This window comes from Corvus moneduloides, chromosome 3, assembly GCF_009650955.1.
Source record: "Corvus moneduloides isolate bCorMon1 chromosome 3, bCorMon1.pri, whole genome shotgun sequence".
NCBI classification, from domain to species: Eukaryota; Metazoa; Chordata; class Aves; order Passeriformes; family Corvidae; genus Corvus; species Corvus moneduloides.
In genome coordinates, this window is record NC_045478.1 from 15,880,949 (window position 1) to 15,895,609 (window position 14,661).

Here is a 14,661-nt window from a genome sequence, read left to right on the forward strand (position 1 = left end):
CATAACATGGAAAAGATATTTCCTTCACTTTTGTTGTTACCTTTTACAGTTAAGCAAATTTTCTTTCTTCTTACATTTTAAAACAGTAAGTAAAACAAGAGCATATGGTCAGAAAAATATCATTGCTGTTCTTCCATTTTTTCTGACTAAAAACCCAAGTATTATTAATTGAAAATAGAATCTCTTACTCGCAGCTACCTTCCACAGAGTGGAAATATCAGATCCACTCCTCTCAATCCAGACTGTTTCATTAGCTTTAAATTTATATAAATGAAAAAGAAAGGACAAGAGTATGTATAACAACAACAAATACAGAAAATGGTATTTGTTAAATAGCTACTTCATCTTCACAGATCAAAACCCTTTTCAAGGAGTGTTGACAAAGACGCATAACTAGATTTTATTTCTTCTCAGTGTAGCAATTTAATAGGATTTGAAGGAGAAAATATTTAAAGTGCAAACATATTGCAATGAGCCTTTCATTTTGCTAACATTTTTCATATTAAGACCCACACCTTTATCCCTTGGTACTATATTTAAGAAGACAGAATAATTAACACTATAAGCAAGTGCTATACAGACCTAACCTACCTGGGAACTCCTACTACTCTAGCGGGTGCTCCAATTCCATTAGGAATTAGGAACAAGGTTGCCATCAAGAAGCAATATCACACTTGCCACAAAAGGTGGTATGTTACCTCTGAAAATGGCCTCTAGTAATTTCAGATCTTTCATTACCAAAAAGACGAACTGATTGCTCAATCTTCTTAAAAAACAGAAGTTGAAGAAAAATTTGTAAGTTGATATCAGAGCTATGGCAAAAGAAAATAACTGTAAGTATACATCACAAAGTGATCCAAATAATGCAAACTGGGTTAGAATGGCTAAAATGAGTGGTTACAAGGATCTTGTACACAGAAAATATCAATTCATTTCTTGAAGATATATTTATAAATCACTTCAAAAGTGAAGAAGAATACAAAGGTTGGGGTGGGTGTTTTTGGAGTTTTATGCACTATTTCAAAGCGCACATATAAAAGCAGCATAGCAAACTTATAAAAACTCAAGACCTAAACTTTAACTTGAATAGTTCATAGGTTTTTGGATTAAAAACAAAAATACTTCAGCTGCTATTGAAATACTTTAAAACACTGATGCCTTGATAAAAACTTCAAAGTCTTTTAGGAAACTTCTAAAATTATTAGGGAAAACAAAGACCTAAGACTCCTGTTAAAGCAGAACAACTTTATAATGGCTTTCCTCCACCTTACTAAGGACAAGTTTAAAGAAAATCTTTGTGCAGAAGCACTTTCGAGCTACAGCTCTAAATACCATCCAGGCCAAGAGCTGACAGAACACGTCAGCTTCTAGAAACAAATGTAAAATATATGACAAAGCAAAACTTGACAGTAGCCCTAAAGCTTTGCCAGTGTTAATAGCTTTGGCACCTGTTCCAGTTTGAACACGTCCTCTCACTTCCTTGCACATTCCCCATTCACTTCAGTTAAAATCTTCTGTGGAAATTCAGCACCCTGTGAAACTCCAGAGATAGGTCTATTTAAAGAGTACCTTCCAGAATGTTTTTTTTACAGCAGCAGGTTGCATGGCCCTGGCTACATTTTGGATGAAAATATTTACAACCAAAACATGTTTTGGTTGTAATATATCTAGAAACACCAGAGGAGGAGGAGAGGGATGTTTTTAATGTCAATATGTTGAAAGCATTCAGAGTTGGATACGTCACCTCACTGTGAGAATGCACATATGGCTATGACTTTAACAAAATGTACCCCAAATTATTTCCAATTATTGTACAAAACTTTTTATACTGGTCAATATCCTTTTAACATTTTTGAAAACTAGATCTCAATCAGTGAATTTATGAACAGATTTTCTAAGTGACCAGTTACAAGAAATTTATTCTAGTGGCATTAACTTCTAATAGGCAAAGCTATATAAATCTATAATTTTTCATTATTCTAGATTTCTTGTTTGTAAATATGGCATTTGCAAGCAATAATGAAGTTCACATCTTTTTTTCATATGTATTTCCTTCTGAAGGAAACTATTTTCCTATTGAGACACCAAATTCAAGGACCATTAGGTTTCCTTTGCTAGTCAGGAAAAAACAAAAAGCTTCAAACCTCAACAATATGAAGCATATTAGGAAGCAGCAGCACTTTACAGAGATCTGCTCTTCACCAGACAGTATTAAAGAGAGAAGGTGCCTATGCTATTGCAATGTTAAAAAAAAAATTACATTCAGGCCTATGCAGAAGTTACTCTTCACTAGAAAAATAGAGAAAATCAGAATCACAAACTGAGAAAAACTAAAGACTTAACTACTCTCTTATGACATATCCTCTTCTTATACACACAAACTGAAGCAAATGTACGTGGCTGCTTCTAAAAAAAACCAGTACACAGCAAAAAGAACTACAAATATTCCTTGGAGAAGACACACACAAAACTTAGGTGGATAACAAAAGATAACAAAAACATGCATTCCAGCTTGCCATAGATACTTATTTTGGTGTTTTTCCTTCCCAAAGTGTGGAAGAAAAGTCATTATTTTCAGAAACATTTTGCAAATATAGTAGTTTCTGGTTTTAAGAGAACAAATAGCTAAGTTTTTTGGTAAAAAAGCAACACCTTCTAGCTTTCAGAAGTATTCTTGCAATGTAACACATTAAAAGCTTTTTCTGGGGAGGGGGTGTAGCTTTTTAAAATCACCTAAACATCCCATTTCCCAGATCCATTTGCCTAATGAATTCATCATACTGCAATTAATATATGATAGAGAGGGGGTTTTAGTCAACAGAAGGTATCAATTAGAAGACCCATTCCATTTTCCTTTCCATAGGAGCTGCCTGCCTCTGTATGAGAGACTTGGGATAACTGACTCACACTGAATGAGGATGCCTCTTCTGATACATAATCTCAGATAATATTTGTACTTCCAGAGAAGTTGAAATCAATATAACCAATGTGAAATATATTTCATTGTTGATAAATACATTTGGGGCTGTATTCATCAATATCATGATTGGGTAAAAAGAGAGGACAGCATCAGAGAATGAATGGAACTGCCCTAAACCCCATCAGCTGGAAACATTCCCCAAAGAAGTGATTATGACCAGCTGGCTGCAAACTACAGACATTTGGTCTAGACTCACAAAAGCATTTGATGTGTCTCCATGCCATTGATTTCAGCAGACACAGAGTTTTAAATGCTTCTGGGAATCTGGGTCACTTCCCCTTCCTAGCCCCTGGTGTAAGAGTTCTGTGAATTCAAGTAAATTTGGTACTTAAGATGTGGGAAAGCTCTAGCTACTAGGATGTAATCAGAATCTGCCCTTTTTGTACCCTCTGATTAATGTGAAATTGAGGCTGAAAATTCTCCATTTATAATTAAAAATTCTGTTGTTCCATTTGGTTCCATCCCATTTGGCTCACCAAAGAGGCTTTTAAGACTTACTGGCTTCAGCTGTAGGCTTGATCCCCAATGGATGCTACTGTTGTTAGAGCATTTTGTTTGATTTTGTTTCCCTGACTCACTTCCCTGAGAAGCAAGAACACTCTCTTCCAGGGCCGCTAAAATCTCCCTTTACAAATACAAATGGAAAGTGGGAAAAGGTAATGTAAAACAGCATGATCACACAGTAAATCAAGTTGGGTTTTGCTGGTTTCACAATTTTAAAGCAAACTGAGATGGGTGTTTTAAAATGCATGTTATAACTATTGTAGGAAGCTTTTAGACGTGCTAAGTGAAGAGGGAGGTTTGTTGTGTTTGTGTTTTGTGGTGGTTTCTTTTCTAGTTTCTTTGGTTTGGCTTGAGTTTTGACTTCTGCAAGGGGAAAGCCTAGAACATAAGACATTTTCATAAGCTGAGAGTTTTTTAAAGAACAATGGTTTCTAAAACACAAATTGTCTTCAATATGAAGAGCTGTTGTAATTCCAAAATACAGCCTTTATAATGGCTTTAAAATTTCAACATGTTTTAAATAATTCTTACCAAATTTTTGAAGAGTGCAGTTAATTCCTTTGTAAACACAGAAAATTTTAAAAATGCTGTTCCCAAATCTGGGTCATCCCTGCAAACACAGTTGCCACCGAACTTCTCCAGTGCTTGTGTATACTGTTCTTCATTTTCCACGTGAGCTTCAAAAAGAGCAAAACAGGAAGATATCATCAGTAGATAAAAGGTTACTGAAATCACAATTGAGGGTTTTTAAAAAAACAACTTTCCACAGTTATTGTTACAAATGTTTACTTAATACAAAAAACAGTTATTCTTTACATTTTAACACTGATACGCCTGAAGTGGTTTGCATGTACCTGTCCACCTTGTACAAATGACAATGTGCCAAGACAAGACAAACATCTGACACTCTAGAAAGACCCACAATATTTCTGCACCATAGCAGAGACCCCATAACAACTCCCAGCTCCTATAATGAACTTTCCGATTTTAGAGTCTTTTATTAACACTTTCTAATTTTAACTGCGTGCTGTTATGTGTGCTGAAAAAGAAACAGAAGAACTAAAGTGTGCTGGCAGAGTCTTGGATCTGTACAACAGAAGGCAATAGATCAAATAGTCTTGATTCGCCCTAAGAAAAAGGACTATAAACCACATTAAAAAGGAGAACAAAACCGTATCTATGTTAGTTCTCCAATTCAGGGCAGCAGTGGGGATCTGAAGCGAATCCTAGCAATCTGCATTTACCACAGGCCAGTTCAGTTCTGAAAGCAATTCCAGTTCGTGACAACCAGATTCCTTTCTGAGAGAACAAAATCAGAAGCTCTGCCCTAGAAGTCATCCAGATCTCCTGGGCTACACCAGTGCAACTCATCCTGCACACACCTAACACCAATGTTCAGAAAGCTTTGAGCTGCACATGTTGGGGGGTTATTCAGCCCAGGGAATGAGAAGAAATCTAGGCATAAAATAAATTCCCCTGATTCAAATATAAAGGAAATCTGAGAGGCTTCAGTCTTAACTACCTTGCCCAAGTGATTTATTCCTAGGTCACTCCTGGGTTACTTGCCTATACAGACAGGCATAAAACATCCCTTTATGAAAAATCAGTTTGACCTGTGGAATAAAACAGAAAGTTTTTCTGAACCCAAGTTTAGTGACCATGGTCAAGCTTGAGCATGTGGGCAAAGTACAAGAAGTCAGCACCTGACAAAGGTAACATTGCCTATTTCTTACTCTAGCTGTAGACAATTTCTAAAGTTTCAAAGGAAGTCAGGGAAAAAAACTCCACACTCTAGAAAACAAATTATGCATTAATAAGAAAAGGACTGTCTCAGTCATTACATGAGACTAGCATAAACCCTGAAGATTATTCAGAGAGGATTAATCTGTTCAAACAAGCAATGATCCAGTTTCATTTCAAGCCCATTTGTACACATCAACACATTTAATATCCAAAGGATTTTTGATACAATGTCATTTCCCAAATTTCTGTGAATTTGTTATACAACCTGTTCAAAAAACTTCTCGTGCTCCAGACTAAAAACAAGCCTGTGTTCATGTGTCCTATCTGGACAGCCATTCAAGAACTTTGTTTCTCAATAGCTACAAATTTTCTCTGATTTCCAATATATGAAACCAAAACCCTGTGCAGCAGTGGTATAGCACCATGTAATTTAAGACTGACATAATGTATATGCAGAATTGAAGTTACACAACCAGCATTAATTCTACAAGTTTTTAACTTGAGCACTTGAATTTGCAGCCTGTGACTGTTTTCAGATAGCTATTAAATTTAAAAACTGAGTACTAGCACTGAAATTTACTTTTTTTCCTCAGCATCAACAGCAAGGGCTGAGCACTTGCCAAAATTTTTGCTGTAGGATGAAGTAAGGATGTTCAACTAATTCTATTGTGTGACGTATATACACCTGAACAAGCTTTCAGTGAACTGGCACAGGCAGCAAAAACGAGAATGTGGCAGGTCACAGCGCCTCTAGATCTCACATCTACCCAGTGAGGTGAATTATTTCCACACTGCTTCCTGCATCCTCGCTGCTTCCTGCATCCACCTTAGCTTACGTGAACCCAGGTGAGAGAAGAGGTCAGGCCACAACTCCTACTGCAAAAAGAGAAAGCTGCCCCTGCATGAAAGCAAGGTGCAAAGGCTACTACCATTAAGTGTTATGGCTAGATGTGCAACCAGTAACTGTGCCATGCTGACTTTTTACCTTAGGAAACAAGCACAGCATCCATTCCACATGGCATCCCCAGGAGTCTTCTATTCCCCAGCATCCTAGGGACTGTTCTTCCGGATTCTGAGACATTCCCCAGAATGCTGATGGTAGTTTATTGCAGCAGTACTAATAACTGTGCTGGTACTCCCCAATTGCTTCTGAAGAACACAAAAATCTACTTTTCCCATGGAACCCTCCAAAATACTCTTCCTGTCCTATGTTTTTTTCCTGATGAATTTTAAAAGTTTCTCTACAAACAAAAGGTATGAAATCTATCAAAAAAAGAAACTTGATCCAGTTTTGAGGGTTTAAAGGTTTTCTTTAAGTAAGAACCCAAGCTACGTACAAATTGGGAGTCACGATGTAATCCTTAATAATGGTTTGTAAACTCTCACATTAAAACAGAAATACAAAACATGTAGATTTAATATTTAGGGAACCTATACTAAAAATCCAGTCACTGTGCTCTTAGGAGTGTGGGACCATGGGGTTTGTTTTGTCAAAAGAAACCCCAAGGGCTGACAGGTGGCTTGGTTAGTGATGTTTCTGCTGGTGGAAGAGAAGTGCCTCCAAACCTTTCTTGTCAAGATTGGGTGGGCAGCACAAATTTAAATCATGGGCAAGGTACTGATTTTACGCAAAGACTAGTGATTTGCTACAATGCTCTAACAGGTACTCTGATTATGAAGCATAGTCTAGCATTCTAGAATAAAATTTTAAAAAACCCCAACAGCCAAAAAGAAAAACCAGCCAAGCAAGAAAAAGAAGAGAATAAAGGATGCCAAACCAATGAAACAGCTCCTGATGAATCTTAAACTGGACCCTCCACAATCCAAAGGTAACAGCTTCATTACATTCGACAAGGAACTTCCTTTCAATTAGCTGAGATGAATTATACCACAATAGCAGTTCTTGTTCTAACCTTGTGTCTGAACACCAACATGGCCACAAGTTCTGTCAGATATTGGTGGCTCTCCAAGGTTGACAGGCCTGTCTATTTTGCATTTAATACAGGTTTTGTTAGCTCTAATTGCTATGAACTGCACAGTGAGAACAAAAGCCAACCAAATGCTGTTTCTTATCCACAAAAAACAAATGCTGTTTCTTATTCACAAAATGCTGCTGATCCACAAAAACAAAAGCTTCCGTTATTTTTTTCAAAGAAGATAAACATACACAACTCCAAGAGATTGGCACACATTTAAAAAGGCACACAGCAATAGTTCTTTGCATTTTATTCAGCATTATAAGGAAAATATCTGATTTTTTACCTCATGACAATAAAAAGTTGCAGCTCATCACCTCTTTCTTGTCATGAAGTTCTCAACATACATAACTGGAAGCCACCAGGGAGAGTGAGGTCTCACAAAGCAGTAGAGCCAATGTAGCTTCTTACTGCTGCCAAAGAGTAATTTCACCCCTCCCACACCCTCATCTCTTGATAATACACATGGCCCTACCACTTCAGGTGCTCATCTAATCCTGATTAAGTTGATCTCACTGCATATGCAGCTTTATACAAGCTTAAAAACTCATCTAGGGATCCGCCAAACAGCAGGCATGACAAAAGGAGCAGGTAGCCCAGACCCAGTGGAAAGAGGAGAGCACAGCTTCGCCACTTGGTACCAGTATGGCAGCAAGAGAAGTTTAGCTACCCCACAACAGCTCATCCTTACTGAGCTCATGATCAAACAGCTAGTTCAAGACTGACACTTAAAATGCACATATTTCTCTTCTCAGAGTTACCCATATCACTCCTTCTGATTCACTATGACATCTGACTGCTTAAATCTTCCAATTTCACCAATATAAACTAACAGGAATTATGTACTTACCCAGACCAGATAAGTTTATGGCTTTGACAGATTTCTTCATTTTATAGAGAACAGTTCGGTCAACATCTAGAGCCTAAAAAAAAAAGAAAAATGTAATAGTGGATTGTCCTCTGGCAAATTTCTGCCCTGGAAACCTGCTGTAATTACAACTATTACATAGTTTACTTTATTCCCCTAATTAATGAATTACTTACCATTTGCTTCCACCCCCGTTTATACAACCTATTCTGTACCCTTGCCCAAAAAAACACCTCCTCCATCTTTGGCTGGTGACCAGCATTATGTAAACTCAGCAGGAAACAATTTACACAATACCGTCTTTCCATGCTAAATTATTAAAGAAGCTTAAAACAGTTTTCACCCATCATATGTTCTGACACTGCTGAAGACACAAGCAATATCACTTCCTCAGGCAGAATATTGAAAATGGAATTTAATTTCAGTTTTCCTGGATAATTTAGTTAATTGCATTCTCAACTATATGAACTTTCTCACTGCTACGCTGAACAAAATAAATTGCATATCTCTCAAATATCTTTCACACAGTTTAACACTAGGCAAAGCTTCCCCCAACACTATATAAAATTCAAGTTTAAATTTTTCCCAGAATTCTCAAGCACTTATAATCAATTTGTTATGAAGAAAGAAGTAAAAGCAGGCAACCATTTTGCTTACTGAAGTGAAATAAGAGCAGACTCAAGAATGTAGAATTGTTCCAGAAGGGAGAAGCGGAATTATGATTATATAAATTAATTTTAAAAAAAAGTTGTGAAACTTGGAGAAAATGTATGTTCCAAAGATGGTGGTGAATTTAGACCCCACTGAAGAACAATACTGAACACTACAAATTGTATTATGCCAAGAGCTGTTTAGCATGATACATGATAAAGCAAAGAAAACCCACCAAATTCATTCCAGTTTTCATGCAAAACATTTCAATGAATTGCAGCAGTTACACATCTGACCTACCCTTTTTTATTGTTAATCATTTGTGTAAGAAACACAATTTGGAAAAGTCAAGCCCCTAGGAGTCTATCCAATTATTTTTACACAGTGAATGCAAAAAGAAATATTAAGCTCCCTAATTTTGGGGGTATTCTTAAACTGAATCTGTTTAGACCACAAATAGCTGGACAAAATCTTCACAGCATTGCATGGAAACCAAGCAATTTAGACAATGCCTGAACATCAATGTTGCAGTGTCACTGTAACTGTGTACTGCTGTATCCATTTGAGGTTTTGCCTTCAGCATCTTTATATTAGCACGTATATATTTTAACATATAAAACATATTAGTAGGAAAGGTGCAGAGGCCTTTTCACCTGGAATTCTGAACTACAGAAGAAGTGAAAAATAAAACAATCTAAGAAAGCCCATAAAAGCCATGCCAGGTTTGTTCACCCTCTTCAGCAATTTGAATTCCATCTACTCCAACAAATCCGTATCTAGTATGATCTCCAAGGTTAGATTAGTCACCTGTTTGGATGGGAGTACATGAAAGGAACTCCCTCATTGTATATTTGGTGATTTCTAAAAATAACCTCAGAAAAGCACTCTCCAATCAGCTGACTACAGAGGAATGATAATTTCATTGATGACTGCGTCAAAGCGCAATCACCCTCTTGGAGTCCAAGCAAAAGGAATGTCTCCAACTACAAGCATTACAAGCAACAGTCCAAAGAGAAGGTTGACAACCAGAGACTTAAAACTTAAGAATTCAATTCTCAGGTAAATCTTAGATTTGTGCGTGCAGCTGAGAAAATATTAGATCTCTGCACCTTAGTTTGGGGGAGATAATTCTTCAGGAAGAGAAATGGTGGAAGGATAAATGCATGGGATTAATTGTACTACTGTGGTGAGGGATCCAGACGGAGCTGTGGATTCATAAAATCCTCTGGCCCAAGGCTGCCTCAATCAGAAAGCACAAACTCCCAGTAAGGAAAAAACCTCAAATGCTCTTCCTCAACTAAATCCTCTTCTTCATTATTTTGGTTTGAAACGCCTCTCAACCAACTTCCACTTTAGCCAGGATCAAGCAGTAGAGGAATAAACCCACAAGGCACAGCATAGCCAGGGTCCAACAGAAATGGCAGCTAATGCGCCTAATACACCAGTGACAACTCAAGCATCAACCCATCCCAGACAGCTGGTCCACATAAAAATTCAAAACAAAGGATAGCGGGGAAAATACCCCACAGAGAGTACCAAGGACAACACAACAAGCAAAACATAAAACCCTAATGTGTTCAAACTGTACAAGTCAGGGTTCTCCCTTCATCCCCTGCCTGTCTTTTCAGCTGCATCAGTGCAAAGCTGTACCTGAACCTGAAAAAAATGTGACTAGAAACTGGGGGGAAAAATCAGTTCTGGAAAGCTTTCCAAACAGGAAACAAAGGATAAAAAATATCTAGCCATTTTAAGGGGGACTTTAAATAAATACATAGATAAATAAACAGATAATTAATTAATTAATACATTTATGAAATACAATTACTATGTTTCCAATTGTGGTAAGAAAACTAGACTTGCATCTGTAGGAGGTTTTGTCTGTTCCTCCCTTCCTTGGTGCAATCTTTTCATAGTGTATGACATTTAAGAGTGGCTATGTGTGCCTACAACTAATGGGCAAAATACTGAAAAGCTTTGCATCTTTAATACTGTATTTCAGTCTTGCTTACAGACTAAAAAATAGGAGGACTTTGTTTACTTGAATAGCATTGGTGTTTATTCATATATAGTGTTTCAAAGGAATCATTTCAGGATAAAACTTGAAAACGTCACTCCTTGTCTTTACTGCTGTTCTTCATATTTTCTTGTCCTTTTCTTTGTCCTCATCTTAGCACTAGGAAATCAGTCTAAGTCCAGCTGTGGCTTTTTTATAGTTCACATTTCTAAGCCTGTGTTTGTTTCATAAATATACACACACTATCCCAATGCACACACATGCACCAAAATGCACCCTCATTCAACTTCTTTGTGCATTCTCAGTAGTGTCAGAAGCAGGGAATTTTAAAATGGCTTCAGATGTTGCATATTCTAGCATTTCTTTTTATTCACTTAAAATGACCAGTAAACTCCTGAACAAGAAGAAAAGTGACCATGCATTTCATATGGCGGAATCATTTTGTCCTCCCATGTAATGTTTCTAGTTTTGCCTCAAAAAACTATATTTTAGCATCTGTTTCAGCACAACTGAGTCTACGAGGCCATATAAACAATATTCATAGCCCCATCAGTTTCTACTGATGAGCACTCAGACTTCTCTGTTGTTAAAACCAGTAAATATAACTTTGACTTAAGGGGAAAAAAACCAAACCAAATTCTCTACAGCACATAAGAAAAGAAGTCACATTGTTGTGGAACTGGTGTTATGCACATGAACTGAAACAGAAACTTGAAAGTGACCTCCTTGAGCATGTCCTTGTCCGTGCAATCTTTTTCCAAATACAGTATTTATGTCTTCTGTTCATTTACTTTCATGTGATTTCTGATGGCAATCTGATGAAACCATTTTTAAGGTAAATTACTTTTTAGTCACAAGTATACTAGGGAGGGCAACAAGCATATCAAAATAAAATGCAGATTTTCAAGGGAACATAAGAGAGAGGACTCAAGCTACCAGTGATAAGTAGCAAAGCTTTTTTCCACACGTAGGAACAAGGTCCAGTTTCACTTGTCAAAGGCCAATTTCCATTTTCTCTGTTTCAAAGATTTCTACTTTGAACAGTAAAATGTGTCAGCTAACTAGAACCAAATCCATCTTACAAGGAAGAAATCAGTCTGAGATTACTGAAATGTCCTGAAATGTTATTCCACATCCTACTCCTCAACCTATTTTAAAATAGTAATAATAATAATAATGATAATAATAATAAAGCTGTTAAAGTCTGTTTCACATTGCCTAGAAAGATTTAAGCCCACCAGGATATAAAATTTTCAAACATTTAATTGTGCTGCTTCCCTCTCTCCCAAAAAAAAAAAAGGAAAGAAAAAAACTAGCATCAATCCCCAAATCCATACTGTCTAAATAGATCTGTGCAACAGAGATGTTTGGCACAAAAGATGAATGTATTATTTGCTCTTTTCAGTGGAGAGAGGAGAAGCAAACTGTCCTATTATTAGCATATTTAACTGAGTGAGGAAAAAAAGCAGGAAGACAGAAACTCAGAAACTGAACATCCCAGAGATGATTTTGGCACCTTTTACAGAGCCAAAGGGTACGGGGAAAACCAGGGCAGTAGCAGCATAAGTGGAGAGTCCCCAGGCTCTAGTGGTTCATTAAACATCTTTTGTGCCAAACTTACAGCAGAAGTCTCGGTCTTTATCTTATGCAAGTGTCCTCACACCAGTGTCTTTTTCCTTTGTGGCCCAGAAAATAATTAATTATCTGTGAAGGAAGAGAAAAACAGCCATACTGGATCAGATCAACACTCCATTTAACCTGATATCCTCTATCAGGAGCGGCCAACAGCAGATGTTCGGGGCAGCAAGCAAAGAAAAAGCACGTACACATCCGTCCCCAGGATAATCTCCCATTTTCCAGTAATGAGTTTAAAAACAAAAGACTGAGATACTCTCATCCAGAAACACTACATAGCCCAACAGGCTATTCTCAAGAGAAACAAGAAGCCCAAATTTTCTAATTCCAGACAAGGGAAAGAAAAAAACTAAACTTGACACTACTACCATGGGAAGTAGTGACCGAAGAAGAGGAAGGAGTCGGCCATCACCTTTACTTTATTTTGCATTTAAAACAGTTCAAAATCTTTAAAGCATTCCTTCCTTCTTACCCACAGCAGCTTCTTTTTGGAAAGCATAAAGTAACTATTTCACATTTTCAGCTATTTGGATGGGGTTTCACTGAAAATATTCACAGAACTGGATCTGAATTTGAGGAAAGTCTCAAGGTTACCATTTTGTAAAATAAAGAGTCCATTGGAACAACAACAGATGCGTGGAAGTACTGCTAAAGCAGTAACAAAATTTTGGGAAATAAATCCTTGTGTCATTTGAAAAATTATCCTGGAGCCAGGAACCTACGTGTTCTTTCCTACACTGAACATCTACCTGACAAATACACAAAAAAATACTAACACACTGATATTTGATCCACTATACACAGTTATCTTAACATTATTTCTTTAAAACAAAATCAGATCTGACTCTCAATTTTAGCAATTTGCTTCAAAACATCAGGCTACTCAACAGCCATAAATTCTGCACTTCATCCACTCCAGTATTTCAAAATAAGTAATAATGCCAGAGGCTGCTGCAGATGCTGAACACATATAGGAACATCCTTCCCAAAAACAAAAGGGCACAGGAAGAAACTTGGTCAGATAAGGAAAAGAGAGGCAATCAAGTAGTTATTGTAGAGCCAGCAGAACAAGAAAAGGCTCTTGTGCCTCACTGGACTGGTCTTGTTTAAAAATTAAAAACAGCAAGTTTTTTATACTTGTATCCAGGAAGCACAATAGTTTGGCTTTTCTGGTGTATCTTTACAGGCAATCTGATATTTGCTGTAATTAATCCTTGCTGACTCAAAAGATCAGACATATCCACAGACATTCTGTCTCAGTTTGTTATTTTTCTACTAGAAATGAACTGTCAACACTGCTGGCTTCAATCCACTTTTCTGCTACAGAGGGTGGTAATAAAACTTCCTAAATTATGTTATCCCCCTCCAGAATCCTCTTTCCATTCTCCTACTGTTATGTCATTTCCTCCTTCAATGTATTAGTTTCTTTTCTAAATCCTCTCCGGTTTCCTTCCACTGATCACCTTGCACGATCACAGAGGGACTGATACAAAGGGTGGAAAAAACCCGCACAGGCATAATCTGGAGCAAGGCACTGTAGCTTCTAAATGTATCCTAAAACAATGGTAATTTAAAAAACTTTAATTTGGGGCAATTACTTTACTTGGAGTATGCATGTGAAAAACTGCAGTAGCTATGACAGTTAATTTGTATAAATGAGCTCTCTGGTGTGAGACCTGTCAGCTAAAGAGACTGAAGGTACAGAGACAGACCTGCAATAAAAAGGACAGAGTTTATGGCAGAATCATCTCTGAAAGGTCCCTTTCCACAAAAGCATTATTTCTCCAGCATCTGGGTTTGTGGTTCTTGTGGGCCCAATGCCAAGGCAACCTGTTTAAACAAGCACTGGTGTATTTGGCAGAAGAATGAAGTAAACTATTGAGCTAAGGATATGCACAGTGGAAAAAAGTAATACCACTGCTTTGGGAAATTAATACTTGGAAGTGCACAGTAATTCTGCTGCAAAGGTAAAGGATGGGAGAATTTGGCACTGCTCTATGTTGTGTATAAAACCAGACCTGAGCATGATGACTTTGTACAACGAATTCATTAAAACAAAGAAGGGATGCCTAAAAACCAGAATTCTCTAACAGACTACTTCTATCAGAAGAGAAATCCCAAATGAGAGGTTCAGAGCTACAAAATGTTACATCATTAATACAAGCCACTAAATGAGACCATTTCACACTAAACAAAACAGGTGCTGTGTCTGTGTATTAATTGATTTCCACAGGCTTCCCTCACTACAAAAAGTTAGAAATGCAACCAATACTTAACTGGGAGACAGACA

General features: G+C 37.2%; 1 protein-coding gene across 5 annotated transcripts in view; it reads right to left on the bottom strand.

Annotated features, from left to right (window-relative positions):
* Window positions 1-14,661, bottom strand: part of ASAP2 (ArfGAP with SH3 domain, ankyrin repeat and PH domain 2) — a 94,501-nt gene that overhangs the window by 67,119 nt on the left and 12,721 nt on the right. For all 5 annotated transcript variants that reach the window (XM_032104309.1, XM_032104315.1, XM_032104311.1 and 2 more), the window contains exons 2-3: window positions 8,054-8,126; window positions 4,016-4,161 (exon numbers count right to left, since the gene is read on the bottom strand). In XM_032104309.1, the coding sequence (XP_031960200.1) occupies window positions 4,016-4,161; window positions 8,054-8,126 (219 nt within the window). The remainder of the gene's footprint in view (window positions 1-4,015; window positions 4,162-8,053; window positions 8,127-14,661) is intronic.